The 13,930-nt window shown below is 33.9% G+C and overlaps 1 protein-coding gene across 13 annotated transcripts in view; it reads right to left on the bottom strand.

The window, feature by feature from the left end:
• The window catches only part of RIMS2 (regulating synaptic membrane exocytosis 2), a 448,647-nt gene that overhangs the window by 154,356 nt on the left and 280,361 nt on the right, over nucleotides 1-13,930 (bottom strand). For all 13 annotated transcript variants that reach the window (XM_085053372.1, XM_085053378.1, XM_085053373.1 and 10 more), the window contains 2 exons: nucleotides 9,018-9,174; nucleotides 4,634-4,750 (listed from right to left, as the gene is read on the bottom strand). In XM_085053372.1, the coding sequence (XP_084909498.1) occupies nucleotides 4,634-4,750; nucleotides 9,018-9,174 (274 nt within the window). The remainder of the gene's footprint in view (nucleotides 1-4,633; nucleotides 4,751-9,017; nucleotides 9,175-13,930) is intronic.

Below are 13,930 nucleotides of genomic sequence, written 5' to 3'. Positions count from 1 at the left end.
TTGATTTTTTTTGTTTGTTTTCATTTGGCTTAATGCTTCTTCTTTGCCACCTTCTTACTCCAACATCCCTGTTAGAGATAATCATCCTTCAGCAGATTCATGGAGGCACCAGGTAGGTGGTGCAGATAATTGTGCAGTTAAACAGTGATTTGAAAGGAAAAAAAGAACTTAAAGAAACACTCCAATTATTGACATTCAAACTGATGCAAACATTTTATGACATAGCTATAAGCAAATTTTATGCAATGCATTTCTTTTACTTTACTGGGTATTTGATGAAGCAAAGAAGCAGTGGCATTGCATAGCCACATGTGGGTATATATCCACTTGATACACACAACTGAAACATTAAAATATTATCCCAGAATTTCCAAATAAAGCATTAGGAACCCTTTCTGTTTTACAGTATCTTTGTTCTTTTAATTTACATTTAAATTATTTTGCAGTAAAATACTAATTAAATAATAAATAAATTGCTACCTAATTACATATTATTCAGATGCATATTTAATAAAGACTGTAAAAAACCATAATCTATTCCTTTCAGTGATTCAATATTGCAAACTGTCTCAAAAAAAAATTCTTTTCCTAGTTTGACATAATCTGGCACCTACTTAATAACAATATTGGACTAGGAGCCTGCTATCCATAGATAAAGCAACTGCATGGTTAAAGATGATGTTCAGAAATTCATGTTGCTCTTGCCCACGTTTAATTTTGTATCAAATAATAGAAGCAGGTGTTTCCACTGTGTTTTAGCTAACATGTAACCTAATTGTAGTGAATTATTTTGTTCTTCACTGGTTTGATTGTATCAAACAGAACTTTTTGGCATGTATTTTGACATTTATTTTATGTTAAAAAACTCCAAACCACCTGCTTTCAACAGCATGAAAAAAACAAAGCATGTTTTCAAATAAGTGAATGAAATCTCCTCTCAGTAATAGTGGCGTAATAGTCGTGCTAGTCCCAGAATGCCCAGATAACATTTTTGAAGAGATCTAAAACTAATGGAGAATATTTCTCTAAATAACAATGTCTATGACTACCCTATTACTGTAACACACAGATAGCAACTTTTGTTCTTTGAAATGGAAGGTGTGAAATAGTTTTGATGAATGGATAGGAGACTCAATCTAACTTCCTTTTTCTCTTGTTTTCTTGCAAGTGCTTCTTAGAAAAACATTTATACTTTAGGAGCTTTCTCATATGTTTCTCCTGCAATACTACTTGAGTTAGGCATTCTCAGAATGCTCTGACTTAACATATCTGTGCTAAATTCACCATCAGCAATGTTATGCTTCAGGAAGAACCCACCTAGGATATACAATATAGTTAAATTAATAGCTGCTAAATAGTATCCAAGTTTGTTAAAGCTGTGGGCCTGAGTACAATTTTCTCGCACTGTTTAGGTGTTGGTTCATAACTGCTGACACAGCTTTCAGAAAGAAATACACAGATAGAGTTTGGTGGGGTTTTTTGCGTTTTCTTCAAAGTATGCTAAGATTCTCACAGCTTTCCTCTAACTCACCTAATTATATTGATTGTTTAAATACAAAACACTGAGGTTAAATCCAACTGTTTCCAAAATTTTCTTAATAGTTTCTATGGTTAAATTAGTTTTCAGTTTTTCATATGAGGTAAAAGTCAGCTTTAGAGAATTTATCAAAACATGGCAAACTGAAGTTTACAAGGTTATCACATTACAGATAAAAGTTCTTATAGAACTTGTGTCCATATTAGGTCATAAGAATTCATATTTCTTTACATTACAAATTTAGGCTATTTCATAAGAGTATGAGTACACACAAAAAATCCTCACATTTTGAAAACAATTAACTAGTGGACCTGTATTAAATATAAAGGTAACAAATTAACATGATTTCTCACTTTGAGTTAGCAGTGTGCACAGTACAATTTGACACTTTTGATAATAGATCAAGAGATACAAATTTAAACTGTAAATTTACCCTAACATGGCACAAAAATAAGTATATGATTTAATAGCCACTTTTGAAATATTTAAGGCTTTGGTGTTTGAAATTAAAATTACCCCAAATAATTTTTTTTAAATGTATCTTTCAGGGTTTTTAAAAAAATTATTTTCTATTCTAACTATGCATTCAATTTTGAAGGAATGTTTACATTGCCATTGGACTTGAGGTCATTAGGCATTTTGTATGTGATTTCAACTAACTCCTCAGTGCCACATACCTTAGAGAACTTTCTGCTGAATTATCTAGAAAAGGAAGGAAAGAATTTTTTTACTCATATTCTCAGTCATACTTTAGCTTAGCAACTGAGCATGTCTATAAGACGGAAATATTTCAAAATCCCCTTTCTGCAAACAGCTTCAAAGGATAAATGGACCACAGAAACAAGAAACCATCAGAGCTGCAAGAAGGAGAAATATGATTTTTTTTCAGAGCCAAGTGTGGGTGACGTTACAAACCTTTACAAAAATTCAGTTTTTCAACTTCTCCCAACTGCCTGCTGTTCCAGCAGTTTTCAGGAGCCATACCATTAAAGAGCTACTTTAGGGACACCATTAGGTTTTTATTATATAGAAGAGACAGTATCACAAATACGCATTAAAATTTTTTTGAAGTCTAATAATCTTTCCATTTATAAAACCACAGTCAAACTAGCAACAAATATAATTTGGGAATAGTCTTTTCCCATTCTCTCCAGTATTACCTAAAACAAATATGCTTCAGAGACTGCATGTTGCAATAGAGGCATAACTAGTCAACAATTTGATTACATAGGTAACCACTCACCATGTGTGAAGAGGAGAACTTCTTTGTGTGTTTTGGGAAATACAGACAGCATATAAAACTGTGTTCAGAGATTCAGAGCACACCCATTAAGAAAATACCTATAAATCTAGAATGGTTGTGAAAATTCAATAATCTCATCACCATCAACTTTCTGACATTGATTTTCTGACATATTCTAAAAAAACCAATTCTTTTTCTCTACATCAAATCAGTGCAGCAGGGATTATTTGATTGAAGTGATGGAAAAACATTGTGGTACAGTACTTCATGCAACCTTTCACAGCTATGCATTTATCTGGGAGGCAGCAAATGAACAAATGCATAAGCATTCCATACGGCATATACAGCCTCTAAAGACAAGTTTAGATCCTATTTCAAGGATGACTGGTCTAAAAATCAACATAATACTATATCCCAAAAGCATTCTGTAATCTTCTTTTACAGAAACTGCTCAGAATCTTCAAGTTTTTGCCTTCTGTATGAAAATCAGATAGTCTAATGAACCAACTGAATAGACTTTGTTTTCCATAACTTAAAAGGAAATATTAAATAGTTCAATGCAAAAAAGAGGTTCATATAAGATCTACCATAGTTGTGATGAATACAGTTACTATTCTGGATGATAAACACTTGATTGTTTTTTCATTTGCTTTATTTTTGCCCATAATTATTTTTTCTTCTGAAATTAAAATACTATAATCCTCTGAAGAGTACTGTCTTGCATTCCATATAATCATTAACCATCATATTACTGCTCTTTGAAGAAATAGAAACCTTTTCTGTTCAATATTGCTAACAAAAAGCCACTGATTTCTCAAATTCTTTTTCTTACAATTAGAAACCCCAATTATGTGTTTTGATGTCACTTGAGGAATAACCTGTAATGGCTATCTGTAAAGTATTAACTTTAAATACTAGTCATTTGTCACTCAAGATTACAAAATATATCTGTATTACTCCTTGCTGTATGCAATTATTAAAAGAGACAAGATCTAGCAATCATGCCTCTCATTATAAAGTGCAGAGTTTTCGACTTGGTGCATAAGAAGCTGGAAGATTTTAAAAATTAAAGGTAACAAATGCCTTTTGTTTTGATTTTCTGACCTGAAGACAATGAGGTGGAAAAGACCATTTTTTTTTAATGTCACAAAGTTGCTACCACAATTAATTCAGCAAAATTAACTACATTGCTCAATTATTGCTGTAATTCTTTTTTACATCATTAAAATTCATAGAGGTTGCTAATGCTCTGCTTACTGTTTGGGAAGTTCCATTAGGCAAAAGATTAATCACTCAGAGGTGCCTCTAAACACAAAGACCCCAATTTCATACACGCTGCCCTAATAATTTCTTTTTTCTTTTTTACAAAGTGTCTCAGAAGGTTGAGCAAAGACAAACACAGAACACAGTACTAGAATATACTTTTGTTACATCTGTGAACTGCACTGTATCGGATGGAAGCATTACATTAACACTGGGCTGAAATTACCTATTTTTATGCCTCTATATTCAGCAGCAAAATGACCAAGTCTACTGATATATTTTTTAAAACATATTCAGTACCTAAATAATTCACTGATATAACAACCAAAAATATTTTTATAAAAAAAGAAAACTAAACTATTCAACTTTTATACTATACATTTTCTCACAGATTTTTTCAGATTCCCTCCTTGCAAATATACACTCACTTACGTTTTTTGTGTATGTCAGGTAACCAGTGGATAAACGAGTAGAGAAATGCTAATCTCTGGGATTAGGTATGTAATTTACTTTAGCAAGTTACCATACTGAAGTTACTCACGTTGATGCATGTAGGCTAGAGCTGTTTCTAATTCCAGCCAGATATTTACCTCTCTCTGTCCGGGGAGTAGTGGTCATCCATCACACGGTGTCTGTCCATCCGGTTCAGGGTGTTGTAATGCGCAGCAGGAGATCGAGTCCCTCGTGGTCCCTGATCCACATTCCGACTAAGGATAAAAGATATCAGATTCTGAGTTTTGACTGTGCCTGGATGATATCCTCTCACTGGTTAGTACAGACAATTATTAGTAAATATGTTGGTAACACGACCTGTTAACTGACCAGTCTTTTGCATACATTTACAATCAAATACTTTTAATTCTCAAAGTACCAAAAAATTCCATTAGAAAATGGTGCCAAGTCCATGACAGGGACAGAGCTCCCTTTTTTTGTTCCAATATATCTCTTCTGTAAATAAGGGGAAAACTTTTTCCCCCTTCATTAAAAATGTTAATCTTAGACAAAATTCCATTAGTCTTTCCAGGCTTCAGGGAAAAGTTCCTTTCTAAGTGAAACATACACTGTTAGCAATTTTTCATGAGCTCTTGATTTTGGCTTTACTATAAAGATATAAACTGTAATAAGACACAATGGGAATTTGTGGCTGTTACACCAGAGTGGAGCCTGCTGAAAACATTGTCATCTGAATTAAGAAATAGCTTAATTTTGCCACAGAAAACTTATCCTGTAATCTCACTGGCAGAAAATCTGAAAAAACCCAGAACTGTTCAATTAGCTGTAAGTGGTACCCATAGTGAAGGCTTGGTTAAAGAGCACCAATCACCCATACTATTTTGGACCAAAGTTTGCCTATCAATTGCTTTGCTCAGTTTCTCTATCAACATCTACTGACACACACTAATTTTTCTGCTCTGTGAAACAAATCCACAAGAATAGAAACATAGAAGACAACAGTTAACTGTAGTAATTATTGGATAAATAAAGATAATTGTTTAGGATACATTTGAAAATAACAGAATGCATGCTTCCCTCCATTCCAGTTCAAGTTTTAGATCAATAAGTTCTTGTCTCCTGTCCTTGACTGCAATCTGTACTAGTGTGAGCCTCAGTTTCTTTTTTGTTTGTTTGTTTTTTGTTTTATGTCACTCAGTTCCCCTTTCCTTTCTTGTCACTTTGTCTGCCCTATTGGTACCTGTCATCTTTATCCTTTGTCATTTACCAATTTCTGATTAGTGTTAACCTTTCTGTGAATCCTTTGCTGCTGCCATGCTATTGTTTATTTCTGCATATAAGTGCTATAAAGATGTTGCATTACACGTAAACTTTTGCCTTCAGCTCCACCCAATTTTTTATAAAACATTTCTCCACTCTGGCATTCATGAAACCAAATATTAAGTTTACTCTGTCTATTAAACTTTACATTTGCCATACTAAGAATATTATTCTTTTACCTTCTGCTCTACAACTCTTTCCTGCAAATATCTTTCCTATATGTCTTTTAACCACCACTATTTATACTAAAAAGATTTAAAATCCAGTGTAGCCTTTACCTGCCATTGAACACTTTCATGTGTATCTGTACTTTAGAACGAACATTAGCAGGGTTCCTCTGCTGTTTTGTTAACTTGTTTACTTTTCCCAACAACCAAATCTCATTCCTCCTTACTGAGCTCTAGTTTCTCTCTGACCCATTTCCCCAGGGTCTTTCTTTCATGTTTCAAACAAATAAAAATTTATTTTACTTATCTCTTCTTTGACTTCCATACTTGAGTTTTCTGAAGCTACCATTTCTTTGCAAAGCTTCCCAAAGATCTGGGTTGTCTGCCCACACAATCAAAACTCCTACCTAAATTCTGATTATAAGACTTAGTCTGTAAAACTCAGTACCATCCTGTCTGCTAAAATAATTTTCTATAAGATTATGTTATGGTCTTATTATTAAAAAAATATATATATTTTCTTGAAATTTCTGTATTTTATCAGATTCTGACTTCATGCTTTTAGCATGAAGCACAACTGTATTTCTTCAAATTCTTACTACTATTTCAGTTCTGTGTCACTCTACTAAGGAGACTTTTATTAGACAGATTTACTATTTAACAGAAAGGGACACTTTCTCCAATGAACATGGTTCTATAAGAAAGTTTGCTTTCACAACATATGTCTTCACTCCTTTGAAACTTTCTTGCAGTTGACAGAACATGTATGGAAGCAAATAGATAAGAGGTAAGCAGGTGAAAAATTGTAATTGCAGATGGTGATGGTAGAGAATGATGAGCATCCTACCGGATTTATCACTCTATTTCAGCAGAGTTATTTTCTATAGTCACCTTCATCTTGTTTTTTCAAATGCATAATCTTAGAAAAAGCTAAACCTGGCATTGTTCAGCACCAGGCACAGTGTAAACTGCATTCTGATCTACAGAAATAATAACAATCCATTAAATATATTAGCTGGAAACATTACAAGAGCAGTAACAATTTCTTGTCAGCTACAATGCAGTGGGTCTTTAGTGGACTTAATGAACAAAATTAAGTAGAAGAACTGATGACTGCAGAATGTCTTCTAAGATATAACAGCAACTTCTATGGCCCAAGAAGTCCTGCCTATAGAGGTGTCAGTAATGGGAAATCTCTGGGTGTGCAGCATGCTCACTGCAGTTAGGACATCTATATAGCAGCACACCTATAACAAACTCACCTGAAGAGGGTGCAAATATGACTGACTATTTTTTTAGATTTCCTGAGTACACCTGCATTTTCAGTAGAATTTCAAAAGACATTTCTGTAACCCATAGATTATGTTTCTTTTCTACAAAGACTCCAGTTATCATAAGCCAATTTTCTGAGCTCAACAAGTCCTCAAAGAAATTATTTGGTGTGTGGGTAGGGAAATATTACATAAATGATGCATTTGATTCTGACATTGTAGGAAACAGCTGCAATAAGTTCAAAACTATATTTTAAAAATTAGCTTTAGAAAAGTTAAAAAGCAAGAGACATTTTGAACATGTAAAGAAATGCAAAACTACAAGAAAATGAAAAGTAGGTTTTTAATTGTGTTGAACAAGTGTTAATTACCAGCTTGGATAGAATTTCTGCCCAAAATGCACACAGCATGTATGCAGGCAGAAAAACATAAAAACATACACACACACACACACACACACACACACAAAGAGATTTTGCTCACATCTATGCCTGTATCCAAGACAAATAACATCTGGAGATTTAGCATAGACAGTTACTTAGGCTGAAATCAGAACAGCAAAAATTTGAATAGGCCCTTTTGTGTCTACCATTTATGACTCATTTCAAGTCAGGCTGCATGGTTTTCTATTGGTTTAGATTCCAAGTAGAAATACACAGCTTCTGGCTCTTAGCTGCATGAGATGATGGGGGATAATATGGGATCCTAATACCTCACTTATGCAAAAGTATATCATATAGTCTATGTCTGTTAGAGGAAATGCTGAGTAAAAACATAAGTAAGAAAGTATGAAGTCAAGAGAATTTTAAGTTAACAAAAAGAAAAAGACAACAGAAAGGAAAGCAGAACACAAGAGAATCAGGATGGCTGCAGGAGAAAGGGAGAGGAACACATAGCTGCCAAGAAATTTTGGATACCACATCTTCAATATTAAAGGGGAACTGTGAACATTATAAGCAAAAGAAATAACTTCCAATTTCATTCCAACTGAATTACATCATCTGGAAATTACATCTACCCACACACAGCAAGAAAGGTGCTGGAAAACATGTTTGATTGCTGTTTACATCTGTCCTTCTGCTTCCTCTTAAGAAATCTTATACTACAGTATTCAATCAATTAGTCATCATTATCCAAAAGGACCAGCTTTTGGAAGAAATTTCCTGGTCTTTGTTTCTCAAGATAAATAGTTATCAGAGATCCTCAAAGATCAGGATTTGACATCTTTCACTATAAGATTGTGTGTTTGTCAGTTTATTCTTGGTGCTTTAGAAGTATGAAAAAATAGTAGAAAGGAAGCTACTGTGAGCAGCAAGTAAGGCTCCCCTGAACATTAGTTCTACAGAAACAAAAGGGTTGAAGACATCCACTTGTCATATGAATGCCAAGGAAATATCAAACCATCACATACTATAAAACATGGCACCTCTAAAGAGCTCTAGAAAATGAAAATATGGAAACATATTTTGTTTCCTTTGATTGGAATACTGAATTTTAATGAAAATTAAATTATTTAGATATAAATAGGCAAAAGTAAGATACAATTATGTGATCATAAAATAATAATAAATAATATAGCAATAATAAACTATAAATAACATAAAATTATATATAAATTAGGCATATCACTATTATTGGCTTCAGGTAATCTTGCAAGATCTCCAATTTACTGCCATTTTGAAAGTCTGAGGATTATTTCCAGTAACATTACAGGATCAATACCACTTAAATGTATACAACTGCATAGTTAAACAACAGTTTACCTTTGTGGGGGAGGGACACTGGGAGACCACGATCTAGTCCGTCCTATACTATCTCCACGGTGAGGGGACCCTGATCGAGAACAATGATTAGATGACATTACTTGCTCTGGCACTGATAATGTTGAACTTTGAAGATCTCTCCCATTATGTCGATAATCTAAAAAGAAATGCAAATATTCAGTGAATCTGAAGTGGCACTTTTCAGTTTCCTGCCATATCTGTAGTAGTGAGAAACACAATAAAAGATGGGATTGGATCAAAAATGCTATCATGCGCTCTTGAGTTTTATAAAAAAAGATACATGTGTAAAATTGACTCCTATTGTTATGCTTTATTTAAGTAAAATTATAGTTCCTATAGTTATGCTTTAAAAATACAGAAATTAATTACTATGCACCAAACTGGGGATTTATGGTTAATATGATGTATTAATAATAAACTAATTAAACTGATTTGTCCTGAGAAAAACAAAGTTGATTATTGCATTTTTAATTAAAATTATATTGCAACTGTTGTGTAAAACATATCTCAAGTAGAAATTTCCATAATTAAAAATTAATCCAAAGCTTAATTTAAAAATTTGGGATAGGAAGCTAATATGGAGTTAAATAAAGAGATTGGGCTCAAGAAAAATTTGTATTTCAGAAACAATTAAAGCAACAATTACTAAATGGCATCAGATTGCACTCACAATTCTGAATTAAAAAACATGATTCCTTCACAAATACCAAGCATCCTGGCCTAATCTTGAATAAGCCTAATAGAAGGCATAAACGGTCTAAGAAAAAGCCTCCCAGTTACACTGTCTAAAAAAGCTACCACATGCACATTTCATGCAGGCTTTTAAGAAAAATCTTTTTTAAAAGCTGGATGTATTAAAAGTGATTGTCTTAATCTATTTGAAAAAGTTGAATTCACTGTCCCAGGGAGCAATACCCTCTATGAAAAAAAGATGCCAGATATACAGCAACTTCAAATAAGTTTCCGCAAAATTTTCTGAGGGTGAAATTAAAATATAATGATAAGAAATTGAAGATTTGCAATTGGTAACGTGATTATCATGTGTAGCAGAAATAGATCTTTAGAGAGTTCTTGGTGGCTATGACAACTGATACAACTGATTTTGTTCTGAAGACAGTAACCAAGTAAAGAATACTTAGAGAGATCCACCGGGTTGGCACTGGAAAAAGTCTGGCTCATGAAACCGTTATGCTTTTCCCATGAGAATCTTCCAAGAGTACAATAATCTTCTGCTCAGAGTTTTTCTTATTTTTCTTCCTGGAAAATGTTCAGTAAGGACCTAAGCAAAACCTTATTAATTTATTCCACTTTATGGTTCCAAGTATGTTCAATACTTTCAACTGACTGTTCATATTTACTGTATGGCCTTACAACCAAGGATATATATGAACAACTCTAATTCATAAATAACTTTTTCCTATGTTTAGGTGTAAACTGCCTTGTGTGTATCTGATATGTATACATAAAGGGAAAAAAAATAGCACAACATCATTACATTACACTGATACAATGATGTTAAGGATCAGATAGTCCCTCCTCATTACACAGCAATCAAATAATGTTGTGTGTTATGCATATCCTCAGCTGACAGTCTGAAATTAATGAACTACAGACTTTTATCCTGTATATGAAGTACATTTTTTAGCATAAGCACTGATAAAACATATAAGGGCCAGTGCAACATTATTCTGAAATCACTAAAGGAGAGACAGGGAAAATTTTATCTGTGTGTTACCTGTGAAACAGGGTGTTATTCACTCGCTAGTAAAGTGTAGGAGATAAATGAATAAATTTTTTGCAAGTCAGTCTGGAAGTCAATATACTCTGCAATTCTGCAATTCTTCAGCCAAAAGTAAAGCTAAAGTAATTCTTCAACCAAAAAAGCTAAAGTAACAGTAGTAGAGAGAGCACCTGCAGCAGACTCCTGGCAGGACCTGTGGACCTGTGGAGAGAGAAGCCCACCCTGGAGCAGGTTTGCTGGCAGGACTTGTGGCAGCAGCTTGTTCCTGAAGGACTACACCCCACGGGAGGGACTGACATTGGAGAAGTTCATGAAGGACAGGCTCCCAAAAGAGGGACCTCAGTCTGGAGCAGGGGAATAGAATGAAGGGTCCTCCCCCTGAGGAGGAAGGAGCAGCAGAGACAATGTGTGATGAGCTGACTGAAAGCCCCATTCCCATCTCCCTGTGCAGCAGAGAGAGAGGAGGTAGAGAGCCAGAAGTGAAGTTGAGCCCAGAAAGAAGGAAGGGGTGGGGGAAAAGTGTTTTAAAATTTAGGGGGGTTATTTTCTCATTATCCTACTACTGATTTTTTTTGTAATAAAATAATTTCTCTGAGTTGTCTGTTTTGCCTGTGATGGTAACTGGTGAGTGCTCTCTCTCTGTCCTTATCTTGACCCACAAGTCTTCAGTTATATTTTCTCTCCCATGTTCAGCTCATGAGGGGAGCGATAGAGCAGTTTTGGCAGCCACTTGGAATCTAGCCAGGGTCAATCCACCACACATAAATGAGTAGCAAGTTCTAGATAAACGTCTAGATATTGAAATAAAAACATGATTTACAGTACAAGTGCATAGAGAGAAATACTGTCTTATTATCTTAATAATGCATATCTATTGATAGAAAAAAGACAGAGATGGTTCTTTGTATTCTGCATACAGAGGGAGAATTTCTTGCATTTGGAGATGGAAAACAATGAAGAGTAGCAATATGAAGAAACAGGTAAATCCTTTGAAAAAAATCGGCAGTTTATATAATATTTGGTATGTACAGTCATCGAAGTATGAGGGGAATGAGCAATACCATAAGGTCTTCTAGGTGAATAAAAGTAATGAAGGGCAAGATAATCATTTAACAAAACACAAACAAAAACCTCCTTTGTCTAAAAAATTCCAAGAAGTGAGAACAAGTAAATCAAAATTATTGAATTCATTAAAGCTGTACATAGAAACAAATTAATTACTTTGAAACAAAAAGCCTCATCCACCTCTAATTTGTTATTGTAATTGACCACTTGCACAGTATTGTTGCAATAAATCAAAATATATGACTATGTAATTAATTGTCAACTCTAATCCCAATCAAATAAGTGCTTTACATTAATTTGGAAGTAGACATGCAGTGCTTTCTGGTAACTAACACTGGTATTGCTTCCTTATGACAATAAAAAAGGCAGAAACAATCAGCATTCCTAGAAATTTTGCTAAACTTTTGCTACGTTTTTTGAACAGGACTAGACTTGTTTAGCTGTGATCAAAGAAATAGATTAATATTGCCTATACTTTGATGCCAGAAAATAAACTTTGACATTTGTGATTCATTTACTTAAAACAAACATTGTTATATTTACAAACAACTCTTCTGCCAACTGGTCACACATTGAAAAGCATCTGTTTTGGTAAGACAACCCACAAACATGACATAACTTCAAAGAAATCCTTCAGTTTTGTAGCGTTAATGTGGCTCTGATTTAACTGACTGTACTGTAGGTATGATTTAACTTCCAGTTTCAAAAATATTGCAAATCCTGGAAATAAGGTTAGAGCAAGGAAGTAAAAACATTTTCTTGCAAAAAGAAATTATTGACAGTAAAAACATCATAAGTGCAGCTTGACCAATGAGTTGCTGTTGAGCAGATAGTTATTTATAGCAGTAGTAAAAATAGGATAAACATTATCCTGCTTGCAGCTATAAATATTGAGTCATTACCATAGAATCAAAGCCTCTATAACTATGGCAAGCCTCTTAAATTAGTATAGAGAGCACAAAGAACCTGATAATCAGTATAGACATAATCAGTGATAAACTGAGCTGCAGACACCTAAAAGATAGACATATGACGAAGTTAAGTGCAATGCCACCACCTTCTTTCATGGGAAGGTTTCATTAAAAACTGATACACATGAAAAGAGGGAATTTAGAAGGCACACTAAATACAGCTTCTTCAGACCTCAAGTTTTAGTTTTATCTGATTTGAGAGAGACTAATAATATATTTGACTTAAAGTATTAAACCACACAGCATAGCTGTACTGTGCTAATATTATGCTATGCAGGGTACATCTTCAGTAAATACTGATATTAATGAATTGTTATTAAATTATGAAGCTTTCAGGCACAAAATTGCAGAAAATCACAAACTTCCAAATATTACGTTCACATCAACAGCCCTAAAATAGCCCTAAAAAAATTAATTTAAGTGTACTAATGAAGATTTAAACTTAGATACCTTTCTGCTTGATTTACTTGAAAGAAACTCTTTGTATGAAAATTGTTCTAGAAAGTACTAGAATGGCTGTTCATCACAGGCAGCATAATTGACTTGTTTCTGATACTGATGCTAAGTGGCATTTTCTCCACTTTAACATCTGTACTTGATTGAGGCCTCAAGCTTTCAGATATTTAACTTTTTAACACTCACAGTGGTTGGGCTTAGAACAAGCACTAATTAAAAACAATTATATAATCAAATTGCCAGAAATGCTTAACATGCCAAGATTTCACACATGGGCACTTTGGAGAGAGTTCAGTTCTTTTATACAAATGTATAACTCAGCTTCTGGGGTGATTTGAACATCTAAAGAGGAAGAATTTGGATGTCCTCTAAAAAGTTGCTGACAGTCATTGATCAAATAAATTGAATTATTAATACTTGAATACTGTGTAAGTTGAAGATACATTATGCATTGCTTTGGGGATTTTTTTTGTATCAAAATATTATTCTACAAATATGGGAAGAATGAATGCAGAGTGAAAGGAATCAGTAAACATCACAGTAGGAACAACTGGTTACTTGCTGCATAGCAACTCAGTTCCTCACAGGTATCTTTAGCTCTACAGCACTAATGGTATTTATGGGCCCATGACACTTGAGACAATCCTTTTCTTGTGGAA

Source organism: Lichenostomus cassidix, chromosome 2 (genome assembly GCF_008360975.1).
Source record: "Lichenostomus cassidix isolate B80296 chromosome 2, HeHo_3.0, whole genome shotgun sequence".
Lineage (NCBI taxonomy): Eukaryota > Metazoa > Chordata > Aves > Passeriformes > Meliphagidae > Lichenostomus > Lichenostomus cassidix.
Note: the sequence above shows the minus strand (reverse complement) of the source record. Positions and strands in the feature narration are given on the sequence as shown.